Source organism: Ictidomys tridecemlineatus, chromosome 13, assembly GCF_052094955.1.
Source record: "Ictidomys tridecemlineatus isolate mIctTri1 chromosome 13, mIctTri1.hap1, whole genome shotgun sequence".
NCBI lineage: Eukaryota > Metazoa > Chordata > Mammalia > Rodentia > Sciuridae > Ictidomys > Ictidomys tridecemlineatus.
In genome coordinates, this window is record NC_135489.1 from 50,822,133 (window position 1) to 50,842,008 (window position 19,876).

Here is a 19,876-nt window from a genome sequence, read left to right on the forward strand (position 1 = left end):
GTGTCTGGCACATGTAGTAAATAAAATATTAACATTATTACAAAGTAAAATAAGTGTTTCTAATGACTGTCTTTATATGCGTGGATTTACCAATATTTAACACAGATTGAATTTTAAAATATTAGTGATTATGGAGTAAAATCAGTATACTGCAGAGGTATAAACCCTTTTTTATTAATCTTCCAGGAAACTTGTGGTATAACTTGCTTATGGACATTGGAAGTAGAGAGCAATCTAATAAGTAAATCACTTGGTTATATCAATACAAGAACTCATCTTTTGAATGCCTGAAAAGAGCCTATCATTATTTGTGCTTGAGAAGTCAGATATTGTGTAAAGTTAAAGATCACAAATAAAAAGTAGTTTGATAAAATTTAATTTTTCTTCTTGAATACTTTTTGTACCTCAATCCTTTTAAGATTTTACCTACTCAGATGATTTCTAGCATCAGTTATCATTGTCATAGTTTCTAGCATAAAACTAAGCCTAGACATCAGACATTTTTATTATATAGTTGAGATAGCTTTCATCACATGTAGAATCTATGGGTTTTGGAGACAGAAATTATTAAGCTTGGACATTGCTTAGCTTTTGCTTAATTGTATTATTTATAAAATATCAAATCATTGTTTCTTTTGATGTTTCAGCACTTGAGTTTTTAAAACCTGTGTATTTTATTGTATGATTTTTCTGTTAGGTCCCCCTCGTCATTTGAAAGTGAAACCTGATTCTGAAATTTTAGTTATAGAAAATGGAACAGCTTTCCCATTTCAGGTGGAAGTTCTAGATGAATCAGACAACATAACAGCACAACCAAAACTGATTGTCCATTGTAAGGTAAACTTGTTGTGAGACAAGAATATTTATAGGCTGTATTTTAAATCCCATGGTAGTAGTAAATGGCAATAACTACATTTTTAAACTACTTTATAGTAAGTCTTAACATGATTGTTGGAGAAATTTGTGGGAACTCTTATTGCTAATACTTTCTCAGTAATCATAAACCAATGAAAGACACCAGCTTTGCCCAGTTTCAGAACGAGATTTGTGGATGAAAGTTTCCTCCTCCTCTCTTCTCCCTTTCTTTCATCCCCATTTAAGGTGAAGTATTTTATTTGTACAGGCCGAATGCAAATGTCTGTCAGGATTAGCAGTGGATGGATAAATGAAGGTGGGTAAAAAGACCACAGAAACGGAAAGGAAACCCAACAAAGCGTAGTAAAAAAGAGAAGACTAGTGATTGAGAATGATGGTTTTCCTTCTGAAAGAAATAGCTTTTACTTAGCATTTTAGAAAATTATTCTTTATATACAGAAATTCTCTAGATTGTTTATTTATTTATTTATTCATTTATTTGTTTAGTTTGGGACCTGGGATTAAACCCAGGGTACTGTACCGCTGAGCTACATTGCCAGTTCCTCTTTATTTTTTATTTTGAGACAGTGTCTCACTAAGTTGCTGAGGCTGTCCTTGAACTTGAGATTTTCCCGTGTCATTCTGATTATAGATCTGCATCACCATGCCTGGCTAATTCTGTAGAATTTTGAATTTAGAATTTTCCAATTCATACCCATAAATAGTAACTATAGTGAATCATTGGAAATTTTGATTAATTATTAAATATTCAGTTACATTTGTTAGGGTTTTGAATTATGTTTCATCCTCCTTATAGTTTTCAGGTGCTCCAAACCTTCCAGTCTACACAGTGGATTGCAGTAGTTCTGGAACCAGTATTTTAACAGGATCTGCAATTCATGTTCAGAATATTAAAAAAGACCAGACACTTAAAGCAAGAATTGAAATACCTGTAAGTTGTCATTATTTATTAATATTATTGATTGTTAAAACAATCAGTCTTTAACAGATTTATACCATTTTTTATAAATATATAGTTTTTTATTAGTATTTCCACACTAAAGGATTTTGTTATAACCTATATAACCTACTAATAGAATAGTTCTTATTGCAAATGCATCATGGCTGATGGTGAAGATATAATGGAGGAGGGCACTATAAACAGGCAGTATTGCTGAATGGGATAACAAATAAATAAAATATGTAAATGTGATCCCCCCCCCCTGTGTATGTGCGCCACGAATTGAACCGAACCTAGGGGCATTTACCCACTGAGCCACATTTCTAGCCCTTTTTATTTTTCATTTTGAGACAGGGCATCACTAAGTTGCTTAGGACCTCCCTAATTGCTGAGGCTGGCCTTGAATTTACAATCCTGCCACAGCCTCCCAATCTGCTGTGATTACAGGCATGCACCACTATGCCTAACTTAAATGTGATTTCTTAGTAATGGATATGGTTGGCAGATAACCTAATCAACTTATTAACTCATACTTATCTGCTGATTATACAACAATTATTAGTAATCTTGAGCCTCAAGGAGTAAAAGATAGGACTTGCATTTTTTTAATCAGAAGAAGATTACTCAGTTTTATTCTTATTTTCAAGCTGATTATATTTGATAAATCTTATTCATTTCTTTTATGCATTAGTATAGACAACATATTTTTGAACAAACTATCTTCTAGAATGTCAGGAAGTATAGGACTTAGAGAAGAATCTGAACTTGGAGGCAAGAGTAATAAGTAGGAGTTATGTGAATACTAAAAAACAGCAATAGGTAGAAGACCAAGAGTCCAAATCACTTAAAACAAATACCAAGGTATATTTTCTAATGAACAATTACAAAATCTTATCCAAAGGCAATTCCTCAGAGTTTAAGGAGTCAAGCAAGTAAGATAAATTTCTAATAGATTGCCTGATAGTCAATGAAGTACAAATTTTAAATATATTATCAGTCACTTGAATGGATATCCATAGGAATGGCTGCAACTAGATGAAGGAGATGAATTAAACAAGGTAAAGGTAAAAAGTATTTTAGAGTTAAGCTTATTTTAAACTTAGTGTATGCTGTGGAATGAAGTGAGATTATGAAATAATGAAGTCATACTTTTGTGTACTTAAAATCAGTTTATATAGCATAAACCCGTTCTTCACTGATCTGTGGAACCACAGGCATGCTAATAATAATTGATATTTTTCCAATATATTGATCAGTTCAGCCTTCAGTTCATCTAGGTTTCTTTGGCTTTATGCATCCAGGTTTCTATGTTCATTTACCCAGTGTGTTATCAATTAGTAAAATATAGAAAGCTTCAATGTAACCCATTATAATTAAATAATAAATTGTTTAGTAACTTTTAAGTGATGGTCACTGAATCTGTGACATAGTAAAAATTTTATAAGTTTACAGTACTTTTAAAACAAATTCAGAAATGAGGGGGAAGAAATCCTTTTAGTACAAATATACTTATTATTGGTTTTAAGAATGTAACCAAGGCTGTTTATAACTTGATGGTGTAAAACGTGGAATTATTAATAATATAATGAACTTAATGACAAACCCTGTAAGTGTAACAGTATTTATGATGATCATCCATAATTTTGAAACTAAATTCTTCAACAATGTAATGGATTTCACTACTAAATTTTTTAAGTTTTTAGTAGAGATGCCACTAAGTACATGATTGTATTTTTCTCTCTTCCTAGAGCTGTAAAGATGTGTCACCTGTGGAGAAGACGATCAAGTTGCTTCCTAGTAGCCATGTTGCACGACTTCAGATATTTAGTGTAGAGGGACAAAAGGCAATCCAGATCAAGCATCAGGATGAGGTTAATTGGATAGCAGGGGATGTTATGCGTAATCTTATTTTTCAAATGTATGATGAAGGAGAAAGAGAAATCAACATAACATCAGCTTTAGCAGAAAAAATTAAAGTAAGTATCTCAAATTGGTTATTTGCAAGAAGTTTTTTATTTTGGTTTGATTTTTGGAGGGGTGGGGTATGGAGATGGAACCCAGGAATGCTTAACCACTGAGCCACATTCTGCAAACCTTTTTATTTTTTGTTTTGTGACAGGGTCTCACTAAGTTGCTGAGGCTGTCTTGGAACTTGTGATCTCCCTGCCCTCAGCCTCCCAAGTCACTAGAATTCCAGTTGTGCACCACCATGCAAGCAGGTGGAGCATAAGCAAGAAGTTTCATGGGTAGTCTCTAAGAAGCAACTTAGAGAAAATGACTATTATTTAAAATTCTGGGCTGAGAAAGTTTTTTCAAGGACTATAATGAAATGCAGGTGATTCATATGTGAGAAACTTGTACTTAGAAAACTTATTTTGACCCTTAATCAAAATTTCTAGGTTTTGGCATTTTATTTAGTTATATACTTTTTCATCAAATGTAAATCTGCAGTCATAATTTCTGCCTTTTCCATGCAATGTATTTATAGATATTCTGAAGGTATTAAACAAATGGAAGTGTTGAAAAGCCATCAGTGAAATAATATTAACTACAGAGCCTTTATTGGCCATTTGAGATTGATATAGCTATCATATAAATCTAACTTTAAACTTAGATTGGATTGAATATGCATGGTGAAACAACATATCAATGAACAGGGAACAAAATCTATTAATATTTTGTCTACTTTCAGTCTTCTGTAGTTGTGATTTTTAAGTCATCAATATTATAATATTATCTTATAGTATATGCTACTATATGGAGCATATTATTATTTTTTACCACATACTTTTTTTAAAATATTCATTCCTCAGGTATAGATGGACACAACACAATGCCTTTTATTTTTATGTGGTGCTGAGGATCGTGCTAGGCAAGCACTCTACCACTGAGCAACAATCCCAGCCCCCAAATAAATTTTTTACCATATAAATTAGACAGCTCTGTGGCATTTTCCTTTTGGTTGACTGAAATTATATTGGGCAATTTATGCTTGCTTCTTTCAAAGTCCAGTGAGTTCTGCCATAATGAGACAGGGGCATTCCTTAAATGCACTGTGCCGTCCAGAACCATGCAGTAAAAATCACAAGGCTTATGGGGAAAATGGAATTAGAGGCACAACACTCAAACTTCATTAGTAACCCATTTAAAAAGGAAGGAGCCTAAAACAAGTGGCAAAATATAAACAGTAATGCATATGTGAAGAAGTACATAAATACTCTAAAAATACAGCAGTTTTCTTTGCTTGCCAGAAAGATGGTGAATACTACTGTTTTCTTAAGTTAAATGTATAATTTTTACAGAGGTTTTATAGTCTTTAGAGTATTAAGCCAAGATTGAGGGAAATCAGTTTGAATTGAGAGGGCAGCACAGCTGGAATAAGAGGAGAAAGGCTTTGTCCTTTCTATATAATTCCTGCTTGCCTCCATATAGTAGCATATACTATAAAACAATATTAGGATATTGATGATTTAAAAATCACAACTACTTTGGGGCTAGGGACGTGGCTCAAGCGTTAGCGCGCTCGCCTGGCATGCGTGCGGCCTAGGTTCGATCCTCAGCACCACATACAAAGATGTTGTGTCTGCCGAAAACTAAAAAATAAATATTAAAAAAATTCTCTCTCCTCCCCCTCTCTCTCCCCCTCCCTCCCTCCCTCCCTCCCTCCCTCCCTCCCTCTCTCTCTCTCTCTCCCTCCTAAAAATAAAATAAATAAAAATCACAACTACAGAAGGCTGAAAATAGCATGTTAAGCTAAAAATTCTTAAAAGGATTCAATTTAAAAGTACGACAGAGTAGCATAATCAATTTGAAGAAGTATGAATTAAGTAATAAATTAAGTAATTCAGAGAATATAAAATTTAGAGCTTAAAACATCCAAGAAGAGATTAAGACCAAAAGATGTCCAGAAAGGAAATTACATTAATGGATATGACTTTCTTTTTCTCATCTTGCTATATAAAGGTCCACCCAGGTCTCATTCAAAGCCTTTATCCATACTTCTTTGAATTGATCACATTATCTGAGCTATAGGGTTTTTTCCCTCTTTTTCTTGTAGTTTTAAATAATAATGACAGTGGTGATAATTTTGTGGCAGAGTTCTAAAGTAAGAACCTAATTTTTTTTGTTACACTGAAAGTTATGGCACAACAACAGCAAAGACAATACTTTTTTTTCCCCCTGTCATCCTAATAAATAACCAGAATCATTTTTGACATAAAAGGACTCTTTGTCTCTCCTTGGGGTTAGAAGTTTAAACAAATTAGACTCTCTATTCTTAAATAATGCTATTATTTTCTAGGTTAATTGGACTCCTGAGATTAACAAAGAACACTTGCTACAGGGTCTGCTTCCTGATGTACAAGTACCAACATCTGTAAAAGATATGCGCTATTGCCAAGTTTCATTTCAAGATGATCATGTGTCTTTGGAAAGTGCATTTACAGTAAGGTTTGTGGACTTAGTGTATTTTGAGATACTTTAAAAGGTGGCATATGTCATAAACATTTCTCTTCAATGCAAACATTTGAAAGTTGTTTATGAGATAAAAATATTGCAGTTTCAATTAAATATGGGTAGGTTGTCTTTGCAATAAAGCTTCACTGTAAATGGTGATTAATTCTTATCATGATTTTTAACCCTGAATTCATTGAATTTGCCCTCTAATAACTGAAAGAACAAAAACTTTCATTAAAGGAAAGTCTTCCATTTTGGAAACAACAGTGAAAACATCTCCAAAATGACAATGGCATGAAAAAAGATGCAGAGTGATCAGTGTGATGTTTAAAAGGAAAAATTCTTTTATTGGTTATTGATGACTTTAGGCTGATTCCAATTATAGTTATTATGAAGAACTCAGAAAAGGGAAAGGCTTATGTAAATATGTAAAAACCTATCATCTTCCTGGCCTATCAATTCCTTGGCCACCTCTTTTCTAGTGATCTCTTGCATTGTAATTCCTCTACCTGTTTCCATAATATTTCCAGCACTTAGATCAGCTCTGAATTTGAAATAAAATTTTTGGATTTATCACTTTTCTGACCATAACCAATTCTCTTGATGAGTTGTTCTTACCCATTTATTTTCTCACTGCACTGTTGTTTTAATTTCCTTTTAACTTAACTATGACATAAAATGGTTTTTAAAATATATATATATTTTTTCATTGTATGAATTAAAGAGAGGTCCCAATCTGATTTTTCAGTGCACTTTTGTCATAATTTTTTTTTATCTCTGTATCAGTACTATATGACTTTAAGTATTTTTAGAGTTAATAGCTATACTTTATGAGTTGAAGAGGTATTTGGAAGGATATCTTAATTTTATTAAGTTTTATAAGGTTATATATATATTGCTCTTTGGAATATTGGAACTACTTTAAATTTTTTTTCTACAGTTAATGGTGTAACTAAAGCCTTTTAAACAATTTCAGACCACTTCCTGATGAAGCCAAACATTTAAAATGTGAATTAAAGGGGGGAAAAACAGTACAAATGGGCCAAGAGCTTCAAGGAGAAGTAGGTTAGTATGGCCTTCTTTCTTTCTTCTGTGGTGGTTTTTTTACATTATTATTTTTTTTTTTTAATTTTTAGTTATACATGGACACAATATCTTTATTTTGTTTATTTATTTTTATGTGGTGCTGAGGATTAAACCCAGTGCCCCACATATGCAAGGCTCTGCCACTGAGCCACAATCCCAGCCCTTACATTAGTATTTTAATAGGCATAATCTGAAAGGCAAGTTTTTTTTAAAAATATTTTTATTTATTTATTTTTATGTGGTACCGAGGATTGAACCCAGGGCCTCATGCATATGAGGCAAGCGCTCTACCACTGAGCCACGATTCCAGCCCCTGAAAGGCAAGCTTTGACATCTATTCAAAATCGATTTAGCAGCTAGACACGGTGGCACATACTTGTAATACCAGGTACTTGGGAGGCTGAGATTCAAAAATTTGAGGGCAGCCTAGGCAACTTAGCAAAACCCTGTGAAAAATTTAAATAAGGAATCTTAAAAAAGGTAAGGGATATAGCTTAGTGGTACAGCAAATTTTGCTTAAATTGTACCCCACTGCCACCAAAAAATAAAAATTAATATGACCTTTTGTCAGAAGAAATAATAATTAAGTATAGAGTAAATGTATTCCTATGCAGCCTGTTCATTCATTATATCTAAAAATATTAAATATTTTCTTTAAATTTTCATGGTAAAAAACCTGATTAAGGGATGGGTTTGAGCTGTGACTCAGTGATAGAGTGCTTGCCTAGCATGCACGAGAACCCTGGGTTTGATCCCCAATACCACCGAAAAAGTAGAAAGAAAGAAAGCTAGCATATTAACATCATGTTAAATATATAGTTTAAATGTTCTTATGTAGATTTTGATGTATTAATTTTTAATGATTATAAAAGAAATGAGCGTACTCATTTAATGCCCACAATTACTTATATAAGAGAACAAAGTTAAAATTATGTTTTAAGTATGTCATATATATTTATATCTTGTATTAAAGAGATAACACAAAGATAAAACTTTTTTTCTTTTTAAGTCCTAATAGTTACAGATCAGTATGGAAATCAGATTTCAGCATTTTCACCAGATTGTTTATCTGCTTTGTCAATTGCTGGGGTTGGACTTGATAACTCAAATTTGAAAACAACTTTGCAGGTAAGGCTACTTTCTGTAACAGTTTTTCAGACCTTTTTTTTTTTTTATGTATAAAAAGCATTGGGGGAGAAAGGAGAATATCTAAGAGGTGTGACTTGATTTTTCAAACTTCAAAGTCATAAAAGCAAAACTTATATAATGAAAATTTGCAGTTATTCAAAAGTGGAATAACAAAAGTTATTCTTGAGTTCCCCTCACTCAACTTTAGTGATCATCACGTCTTTCTATATCATATCATCTTGTAACAAATTATAGATATTAAATCATTTCTCCATAAATATTTTGCATATGTATATATATTTGTATTATGTGTAGTGACTTTTCAAATAGCTTATTAAACTTCTTACTCACAGCCTGCATTAAACAGGATACCAAGGAGAAAACTTATTGTTAAAATTGGCCACAGTTAATTCAGCCTGAAAAATAAAAGCCCTGATTGGGGGGCTGGGATTGTGGCTCAGTGGTAGAGTGCTTGCCTAGCATGTTTGAGGCACTGGGTTCAATCCTCAGCACCACATAAAAAAATAAACAAACAGGGCTGGGGATGTGGCTCAAGCGGTAGTGCGCTTGCCTGGCATGCTTGGGGCGCTGGGTTCGATCCTCAGCACCACATAAAAGTAAAACAAAGATGTTGTATCCACTGAAAACTAAAAAAATAAATATTAAAAAATATTCTCTCTCTCTCAAAATAAATAAATAAATAAATAAGCAGATTAAAGGTATTGTGTCCATCTACAGGTAAAAAAGAAACTTTTAATTAAAAATTTAAAAATATAAACCCTGATGACATTCTTATAATTTAAAACAAACAAGCATGATTGGAAGAAGTCAAAGGTGACTTTAGGAAAGAGGACATTCTGGAGTTGTGTCTTCAAGAAACCTGCCAGGCCAGCATGAGAGAGAGTGTTCTCTCAGGCCTAAGTGAAGTTGAATTTATGTATAACATTGACCTTCTTAAGACTTTTCCTCCACTTTGAGCTTTCATGACACTTTTCATTTGACAGATTAATCACAATAGCCTTGTTGTTGCCCTTCCCAAGTAGAGTTTTTATAATTCTGCTAATCTGTTACAGCTATTATTTTCTGATTTTCAGAATGGAACTATGACTATATTGGAGCCCTGCTGAACAACTTTTAATGATGTTTTTTGTACAGTGATAAAGTCTGTTCTTTAACTTTGAGGTTCTTTCCTTACCTAGCTTTAATATCCCATGTGCAAATGAAATGAGAAGTAAATGTACTTTTATTGTTATTCATACATAATCCCTGCTTCCTAACTCTGTGCACAGGTTCTATCCTCTCTCACCTAATTGCTATTAAATTGTAACCTGTCTTTCTACATCTTCAGTTTCCCTCTGTATTTTGGATTGAACTCAAAGGCACTTTACCACTGAGCTACATCCCCAGACATTTTTTTTAATTTTGAGATAGTCTCTAAGTTACTAGGATGTAGCCAAGTTGCTGAGGGTTGGCCTCAAACTTGAGATCCTACAATACTATTATATTTAAAGTCTATTGCTTTAGTTAGTCTGCAATACCTTATAATATTCCACTTAGTATACTCACAACTTTCTCCCTTCCCCCTTACCCTCCATAGCTTTTTATTCTACAACCAAGTGAACTTCTTTCAGCTTTCTATTATTTTACAACCAATACATACTCTCCTGGCTCATGTTCAGAAATTTTATATTTAATTCTGTTTGTACTGAGCCATAATTGTAAATGTGATTTTGTTTTCAAGATTTGAAATAAAATCAGAACAACTTCCAACATGACTTTAAAAAGGAATCACCTCTTATTTATGATGTTAAATGTACAATCCTATGATAAGCTTCATATATTTTGAATTTTGAATATGTTTTACTGATGAATATCTATTTGATTTGTTTTCTTCATATTGAAAATTTTGCCAAACCATGGGGTTTAAGGGAGATTAGTTTGGATTATTGCAATGATAACTTTACCTAAAATGCAGTATAAACATTTGTTCTAGAATGTAAAACTTGAAATTTTATCTCTGATTTTTAAATTTTGATGAAGTGTATTTCTACTTAGAGGAAATGTAAAATGATTACGTCATAAAAGTCAACTATTAAAATATGAATACTACAGTATCATATAGAGTCAAAGCCCCTACCCTTGGAGGTCACCTTGACCATGGGTATGGCTTGTAATAGATAAGAAGAAAATGATAAGAAAAATAAAAAAGAGAAGGTGATAGTGTGCCATTATGTAGAGTGGTTAGGGAAGACCCCTTTAATTAAGGTATCATATATGCAAATAATTAAAGAAAAGCCATATAGATATCTGATGCATACTGTTGCAAACTGAGGAAAAGAACACAAGTATAAAGGCTGTTATCTGGCAGCAGGCACTTGCTTGGCTATTTGGGTAACAGAAAAGAAGCAGTACAGATTATTACTAATCCAAAATCTGAAAAACTCTGAAATCTGAAATTTTTTGAGTACTGAAGATGACATGCAAAAAGTTTCACACTTTGAGGTATTTTCACATTGGAACAATTCAACCAGTCAAGTTTATACAAATATTTCATAATTGAAAAACTAAAATCTGAAGTACTTTTGGTTCTCAAGCACTTTAGATAAGCATTTCTTTCTGTATAAGGAACAGGAAAATTAGGAAATGATAAGGTAATATGTAGCCAAAACCTTTGATTTGCTAGGTACAGTGACACCTAATCCTAGGGTTCGGGAGGCTAAAGAAGATAACAAGATCAAAGCCAGCCTGTCTCATAATAAAAGGTGAAAAAGAATGGGTTCAATCTCTAGTAAAAAAGAAACAAACAACATTTTTAGATTCTACCCTACCAAAAGAAAGAAGGAAATTCAGTTTCTCCTTGTTTTAAAGTAAAATTTATGGTATGCCGCTGTTGGCATAATGTTTATCATTATATACCCAGAAACATCTATGTGGCCATGGACTAATGACAAAACATTTAACTTAAATATAATTTTTTTTTTAACTAAGCAATATCACCCTGTCTTTTTTCAATGTATTTTCCTCACTAGGAAAACACACAAAGTATAAGTGTAAGAGGGATCAAATTTATTCCAGGTCCTCCTGGAAATAAGGATCTTTGTTTTACTTGGCGTGAGTTTTCTGACTTTATTCGAGTTCAGCTAATTTCTGGACCTCCAGCTAAACTTCTCCTTATAGATTGGCCAGAACTAAAAGAGGTAAGCAACTTCATATATTGGAAAAAGTTTAATATTACATAGCTTGTTAATTTCAGATTGTCAGGGGTTAGTGGATCAGAATAGATATATCTTGTTGTTAAATAACAACTAATGTGAAAGTAACAATAACAAAAGAGCAAGGTAATGCAAGGCATAATGTTTCCTTATTTAATTGATCACCATGTCTTAATTTGCTAATATAACAAATATAATAGTTCAGGTCTTAAAAACTGCATTACAGGAATTTGCAAACATGCAGAAAAATCAAAAATACCATAATGAACCTCAATATTCAGTTAACCCAGTTTTATTGGTTACTGATTTTTGCCAATTACTAATTTAAAAAATTTGAGTGGAGTTTTTAAAAAGCATATTGAGTTTTAGAATTCTAATTTTATTTTTTAACATTTTTATTTATTTTTAATTGAGAATTGCCAATTATATACGTTTATTATGTATAATATGGCTTTTGAAATATGTATTACATTGTTTATTGGCTAAATTTAGCTAATTATATATATGATCTCACATCTTGTGAGAACATTTAAAAAATCTACTCTTTGCAATTTTCAAAAGTACATTATTAACTAGTCACCATATTGTCCAGTAAATCTCTTGAACTTAGACATCCTATCTGAAATTTTTGTGACCTTTAATCGAATAATTTTAAAATGTTCGAATTCTAGCACTCAGTTATGGTATAGCAGGCTTTAATTATTGATGTGACTTAAACTTTTTTTAAAAGAAAGTGAGCTCACTGACCCATAGTAGTAGGTAAAATGATTTTAGTAAAGAAGCAAGCCGTATAAGAAAATTTACATGCCTGTTTCCCTTTTTGATTTGTGAATTTAAAAAACAGGAAAAAGTGGTTATGCTAGTGTACTTTAAAAAAAAATTTTTTTAATAGTGTGTTGAGCAAGGTATTTCACTGAAAAGCCAATGGGGGTGTATGTACTATGTAAATTAAAGCATTTTTGTGGTTATTGTTACCAATCAGCAACTTGTTAATATAGTTGACTATATTATAGTGCTTTTCAGGTGGGAAAAATCTTACTAACATATTTATCTTTTTGTATGATTTTGAGGGGGAGACTATAAAAATAATGACAGCTTGTTAATTTGTTACAAGATTTATTTGTAGATAGCATAATAATTCAGGAACTTTAAAATAAAACATAAAACGAATTTATTCATCTGTTAGTCATGTGTTTTGTATATCCATAAGACTGGAAAATTATCACTTTGTATCTCATTTTCCTAATTTAATTCTTGACTCACCCTCTTCCCACAGAAAGTAAGTACAAAGTGGAACTGACATAATAACCTCGTAAAATAATTTTAAAAATAAATATATAAGTATCTACATAAATTATTAGAAAACTCAAATTCTGAAATGTTAAATAACATGCCAGTTTGACAGAAGGCCTGGAGATGCAGCTCCTTTTTTTCACAAACATTTAATTTTGGAAAGTGACTTTTTCTACTATTTCCCAGAAAATTTTATTTCTGCTGGCTTGGGCTATAGTTGTTTACTGTGCTAGGTGTGGCACATACCTGTACTCAAGGAGGCTGAGTTAAGCGGACCAAAACTTTGGGGCCAGCCTCAGCAAGTCAGCAAGACACCATCTCTGAATAAAACTTTTTATTCTTATTTATTTATTTTTTTAATATTTTATTTTTTAGTTTTAGGTGGACACAGTATCTTTATTTTATTTTTATGTGGTGCTGAGAATCAAACCCAGTGCCTCACGCATGCTAGGCAAGCGCGCTACCACTTGAGCCACATCCCCAGCCCCCGAATAAAACTTTTCAAAGGACTGGGGTTCAGTGTAAGAGCATTTGTCTAAGATTTATGAGGCCTTGGGTCTGATTCTTGGTACTGCAAAAAAAAAAAAAAAGTGTCATTTACTGAAAGATATCCTTTAAAAGTAGTTAGGAATACTTTTAAAAGTTAGGATATCTTTTAAAAGAAGTAAGGTGGATAATTATTTGTGATAAGATTAAAGTACTTAAAAATTTTTAGCACTTTCTAAAATTCAAGTTTTTTATATTTTTGGCAAATGAAATATACACTCAACTATAGCCTTGTAAACTTCATGGGAGATAAGCAATGTAACTAAATTAGTCTCAAGGTTCTTGTTTGTTTTGTTTACACAGCATTAATTTTTCTCCCATTTCTAATTAACTTCTCACAGAGTGAGAAATGGAGAAAGCAGACGAAACATAGATAGGGGAGAGATGATAAATTTCCTTTTTCACTTTTTCATTCTCTCCCATCTTCTTTTTTGTAACTTTTAACTCTGATACAAAGCCAGTCTCAATGGTACATGCTTGTAATTCCCACAGTTCAAGAAGCTGAGGCAAAAAGAGCATAAGTTCTAGGTACTCTCAGCAACTTACGGAACACGTGATATAGCTCAGTGGTGGAGTACCCCTGGGCACAATTCCCAGTAATACCAAAAAAGAATTAAAAAAATAAAATAAAATCTGACACAGAATTGGACTCTTAGCAGTTACTTTGCTTAACAATATGTCCTTTGATATATCTAGTATTAATAGATCAGCAGACAGAGTCCTAGAATTAAACAAGCCTTACATATTTTCTAGGGAGAAAACAAAGCATTTAAAACCAGCAAGACTGGGTAGATCATTTGTCCTCTAACCAAGGGTTAGAAAGCTATCCCACATAATACATAATGGCAGAGAGCTAAATATTTCCATAGGAGCTAAACTACAGATTGCCAATGCTAAATCTGAGAATCAAAGATAAACTTGTTTCCACTGAATTCATTCTAGTATGTAACTTATAGCAAAGTACCTTAAAAGCCACTGATGTCAAATGCTGTTTTTTGTTTTATCAAATTATCAATAATTTCTATAAGAGTGACATTTATGGTAATTTAGTTGGCTTTCAGGGCTTTACTTTCATTGATGAAAGAAGTGATTTGTGAATAAAACAGGGATAAATAAAGTAAGTTGTTTTATAAGTATGCAAGTAAGTACATTGGTTGGCATGTGTGTTTTAATGCTTCTAAATATTTATATTCATTTCAGCCCATTCCAGTGATTAATGGAAGAGAATTACAAAATCCTCTCACTGTTCAACTTTGTGATCAGTGGGATAATCCAGCACCAGTACCACATGTTAAAATAAATCTCATAAAAGCTAATAATTTAAAGGTAAGTTCTTCCCTAATTATTTTTCACTTAAACCTCTGTACATCAGGGCTAGGGATGTAGCTCCCTTGTAGAGTGTTTGCCTAGCATGAGCAGCACCCTGGGTTTGATCCCCAGTGCCACACACAAAAAAGGAAATTGTACCTAAAGATTTAGTGTTACATTCTTTCTCTTTCTAAAATATAGTTTTAGGTGGGTGTGGTGGTATAAAACTGTAAATCCTAGCTACTCGGGAGACAAGACAGAAGGATAACAAGTTAAAGGCCAACCTGGGCAACTAATGAGACCATGTCTCAGAATAAAATTCAAAAATGAGGTATGTGGCTTAGTGGTAGAGCACTTTTCTGATATATGTAAGACCTTGGGTTCAGTCCCCAGTACAGCAAAATTACACACGTGTAATTTTGTGTAATGTGTGTGTAGTCTTTATTACTACTCAGTATAAATCAACTTGAAGAATGTTTATATTTATTTTGAGCAAGTAAAATTTACATATACAACTGGTGTAATGGGGCCAGTGTTGTATGGGCAGTTTGAGTGTTCATATAGTACTAATAATGTTTGCATTTCAGATTAAGATAGATAATTTTAACAAAGTGAATGAAGACATACCATGAAGATCTACATTGTGGGTTAAGGAGTAGGTATTATTGGGAAAACATGCTGAGTCTGAACAAAAGAGGCATGCAGATACCTGTCCTCTAATCCTATGGAGAACTACCAGAGCCAGGGCAGAGCTGCTAGACCTTATACTACATTGTTTTCTAGGGTGAAACACCTCTCCTCTATTATTCTTTTTATGTGGCAAGTGTGAATGTGGCCTACTAAGGTCTAGGGAGAAACACAGTGCTTGGTTACCAAAGAGTTCAGTGTTAAGTATCAGCTGCTTCCATAATGTTGGGACAGGCTGTTGCTCATCATCTAATGGAAACTAGGTACCTGATGCAATGTTGGAGGCCCTCTTACTATGAAAAAGAAGAAAACTACTGCTCCTTGCAAGATTTTATTTTTAAACAGTACCTTTTTGTGATTGAAGCAAATTTGTTGGCCAAGTTGTTTGCTAGGCAACCCACAGAAAGTTCCTGGGATTATATTCAGACAGTCTGGAGTATCCCTCCACAAATATTTCTTTCTTTTTTTAGGGTGGGTGGGTGGGTACTAGGGAGTGACCACTAAGCCATGTCCCAACCTTTTTGTATTTTATTTAGGGACAGGATCTCACTAGTTCAGCACCTTGCTTTGCTGATGCTAGCTTTGAACTCAGGATTCTCTTGCCCCAACCTCCTGAGCTGCTGGGATTACAAGCGTGCACCACTGGATTGGGCCACAAATATTTCATTAATGGAAGAAGCATTGCCTCAACGTGGCAGTGTTCTTGAAATCAGCTGGTTCAATTAGATTCCCAACAGAGATTTTCTAGGACTTCAGATTTGATCTTAAAAGTCAGTGGAGGAGATTAAAGTACCAAAAATGGCTTATGATACTTGGAACTATTTTTCTACTAAAATAATGAGAGTCAGGGTTCTTAAAACTGTCCAACAAACCTATGGGATTGCTATGTAACATGATTTAAGATTTCTCTGACTCTGGACTGAGGTTGTGGCTCAGTGGTAGAGTGCTCACCTAGCTTGTGAGGCACTAGGTTCGATCCTCAGCACCACATATAAATAAATAAAGGTATTGTTTTGACCTACAACTACAAAAATAATTTTTTTTAAATATTATCAAAAGAAAAGAAAAAAAGATTCCTTTGACTTTGCAACAGGGATTTGGGATCCAGATGGGGAGAGGAAGAACTTTAAGATGTGTCAGAAGGCAATCAATCGAAGGGTAAATGGGATGAGTGTTAATATAAGACTTTAATCCTGTCTTTGATTCCATTTTTTAGTGAAATGTCAGTTTCTCCTTTTTTTCCCTCTCTATCCATTGCTTTTTGTCTCAGCATGTAACACTATTTCATACTCTGTTCTCTTAAGCAGAAATGAGGTTTAGAGTTTTAAGAGACACTTGATTTTCCACTTCTATAGTCTACAAATCATTTTGTTCTGAACGTTTGCTTCCAAGAAAGTGAAATAGTGGTTATTTTCAACCTAAGAATAAGGGTATGATTCTAGTTTCTGGAATAGCATCCATAAAGGTTGAGACTCTTCAAACCTATTATTAGGAAATGTCGCCTCCAATTTTTAGTCACTTTTTTAAATCACTATAAAGGGTACTGCAATATTTTGCAGTAAAATTTAAGACACACACCTGAGTAAAATTGAACAGAAAGTTTGGTTTTATGATGCCTAGAATTGAATGTGTGGGTATATTTATATCTCTATAGCTATCCTCCACACCAGCCCAGTTTGAAATGCACCTTAAGTGTTTTAGTAACCATATATATGATTTACACCAATATTTAGTGAACCTAGAATCCTGCAACTTTTAACATGAAATTCTAGTTTAATTGACCAAAATGGATGACTCTTCTCTTTTGGATTACATGATTGCATAAGACATTATTTCAACTGGTGTCAGATGACAAATTTTTAGAAGTGTTTGTAAATATAACTTTTAAAATAGGAATAGATGAAAACCACATTGTAATAGAGGAACGCACCTTGATTGATATCTAGAATGTTTTATAATTAATTATTTTATTTTGTTTTGATTTTAGCTCATGCCTTCAAACCAGCAGCATAAAACAGATGAAAAGGGCAGGGCTAATTTGGGAGTGTTCATTGTTGTTGCACCTAGGTAAGAACTCAAAGTTTGTTAGATATTGGTGTTATAGAGATTGATTTTTTAAAAAATATATAATTACTAATGCTTATTAATTGTATAGGTTAAAAGGTTTTGCTGTGATATATTAATACATGTATATATTAAGGTTTGATCCTGTCTGTCTTCCCTTCTGTTACCCTCTTCTCTTTCCCCATGCTCTCACCTTGTCCCCTTCGCCTCCTATAAGAGTCTCTTTTCTACTTCTAGATCATGTTTCTTTTTTTTTTCCCCCCCTCTTTTCCAGATCTGAAAAAAAACATGTCTTTCCTTGTTTGGCTTATTTCACTTAACGTGGTGTTCTCTAATTCTGTCAATTTTCCTGCAGATGACATGACACTTAGTAGATGTCTGATAAGTCCATTTGATCTAAAATTTAATTTTACTCTGATGTTTCAGTTGATGATTTTTGTCTTATCTGCTGGTGAGAGTAGGGTGAATGTTGAAGTCACCTACTATTATTGCATGAGGTCTTTATGTGCAGTATCATTCATTTTATCAAATTGAATATGCCAGCATTTGGAAATATATATTTATATTATTATATCTTATTGATAAGATATATCATTATTATCAATATGTAGTGACCACCTTAGTCTCCTGGCCAATTTTTGACTGAAAGTTGTTTTATTGGATAAGAGTATAGCTACTCCTACTCACCCAGATTCTATTATTCTATTATTCTATCGTTCTATTCTATTATTCAATATTATTTTCCGTCCTTTGGGCACTTTTAGTCTGTGCCCATCTTTGTTGTTGAACAAATTGTTGAATCCTGTTTTTTTTTTTAACTTCTTCGATTAATTTTTTTATTAGTTGCTCAAAACATTACAATGATCTTGACATATCATACATTTGATTCAAATGGGGTACATAATCTTATTTTTCCACATGTACAGATTGCAGGATCACACTGATTATACATAGCACCATACTAGTGTCTATTGTATTGTGCTGCCCTTTCTATCCCCCCTTCCCCCCCTCTCTTTCTACCCAATCTACTGTGACACGTTTTCCCTCTCTTTTTTCTTCCCCCTCACACCATCTTATATGTAATTTTGCATAACAGTGAGGGTCTCCTACCATCTTCTGTGCAATTCCCCTTCTCTCTCCCATTCCCACACACCTCTTGTCCCTATTTGATGGTAATCTTGTTCTCATGCTCTTCCTCCCTGCTCTGTTTTGAGTCGCCTCCCTTATATCAAAGAAGACATTCTGCATTTGTTTTTTAGGGATTGACTAGCTTCACTTAGCATAATCTGCTCTAATACTATGCATTTCCCTGCAAATGCCATGATTTTGTTGTTTTTTTAGTGCTGAGTAATATTCCATTGTGTATAAATGCCTCATTTTTTTATCCATTCATCTATTGAAGGACATCTGGGTTGGTTCCACAGTCTAGCTATTGTGAATTGTGCTGCTGTGAACATTGATGTAGCTGTGTCCCTGTTGTATACTCTTTTTAGGTCTTTTGGGTATAGTCTGAGAAGGGGAATAGGTCAAATGGTGGTTCCATTCCCAGCTTTCCAAGTAATCTCCATACTGCTTTCCAAATTGGCTGAACCAATTTGCAGTCCCACCAGCAATGTACAAGTGTACCCTTTTCCCCACATCCTCGCCAGCACTTGTTATTGTTTGACTTCATAATGGCTGCCATTCTTACTGGAATGAGATGGTATCTTATTAGAGTGGTTTTAATTTGCATTTCTCTGACTGCTAGAGATGGTGAGCATTTTTTCATGTATTTGTTGATTAATTGTATGTCCTCCTCTGAGAAGTGTCTGTTCAGATCGTTGGCCCATTTGTTGATTGGGTTATTTGTTTTTTTGTTGTTTAATTTTTTGAGTTCTTTGTATACTCTGGAGATTAGAGCTCTATCTGAAGTGTGAGGGGTAAATATTTGTTCCCAGGATGTAGGCTCCCTATTTACCTCTCTTATTGTTTCTCTTGCTGAGAAAAAACTTTTTTGTTTGAGTAAGTCCCATTTGTTGATTCTTGATTTTTAACTCTTGTGCTATAGGTGTCCTAGTAAGGATTTTGGAAGCCGAACCCACTAGATGGAGATTAGGGCCAACTTTTTCTTCTATTAGACGCAAAGTTTTTGGTTTGATTCCTAGCTCCTTGATCCATTTTGAGTTAACTTTTGTGCAAGGTGAGAGAAAGGGATTCAATTTCATTTTGTTGCATATGGATTTCCAGTTTTCCCAGCACCATTTGTTGAAGATGCTATCCTTTCTCCGTTGCATGTTTTTGG

General features: G+C 33.4%; 1 protein-coding gene across 2 annotated transcripts in view; it reads left to right on the forward strand.

Annotated features, from left to right (window-relative positions):
* The window catches only part of Smchd1 (structural maintenance of chromosomes flexible hinge domain containing 1), a 152,133-nt gene that overhangs the window by 83,199 nt on the left and 49,058 nt on the right, over nucleotides 1-19,876 (forward strand). For both annotated transcript variants that reach the window (XR_005729148.2, XM_005337120.4), the window contains exons 23-31: nucleotides 698-837; nucleotides 1,673-1,807; nucleotides 3,565-3,792; nucleotides 6,117-6,265; nucleotides 7,248-7,336; nucleotides 8,367-8,485; nucleotides 11,515-11,682; nucleotides 14,737-14,862; nucleotides 17,519-17,598. Coding sequence is in view for 1 of the 2 variants with exons in the window: in XM_005337120.4 (XP_005337177.1) it covers nucleotides 698-837; nucleotides 1,673-1,807; nucleotides 3,565-3,792; nucleotides 6,117-6,265; nucleotides 7,248-7,336; nucleotides 8,367-8,485; nucleotides 11,515-11,682; nucleotides 14,737-14,862; nucleotides 17,519-17,598 (1,234 nt within the window). In the remaining variant the exon portion in view is untranslated. The remainder of the gene's footprint in view (nucleotides 1-697; nucleotides 838-1,672; nucleotides 1,808-3,564; nucleotides 3,793-6,116; nucleotides 6,266-7,247; nucleotides 7,337-8,366; nucleotides 8,486-11,514; nucleotides 11,683-14,736; nucleotides 14,863-17,518; nucleotides 17,599-19,876) is intronic.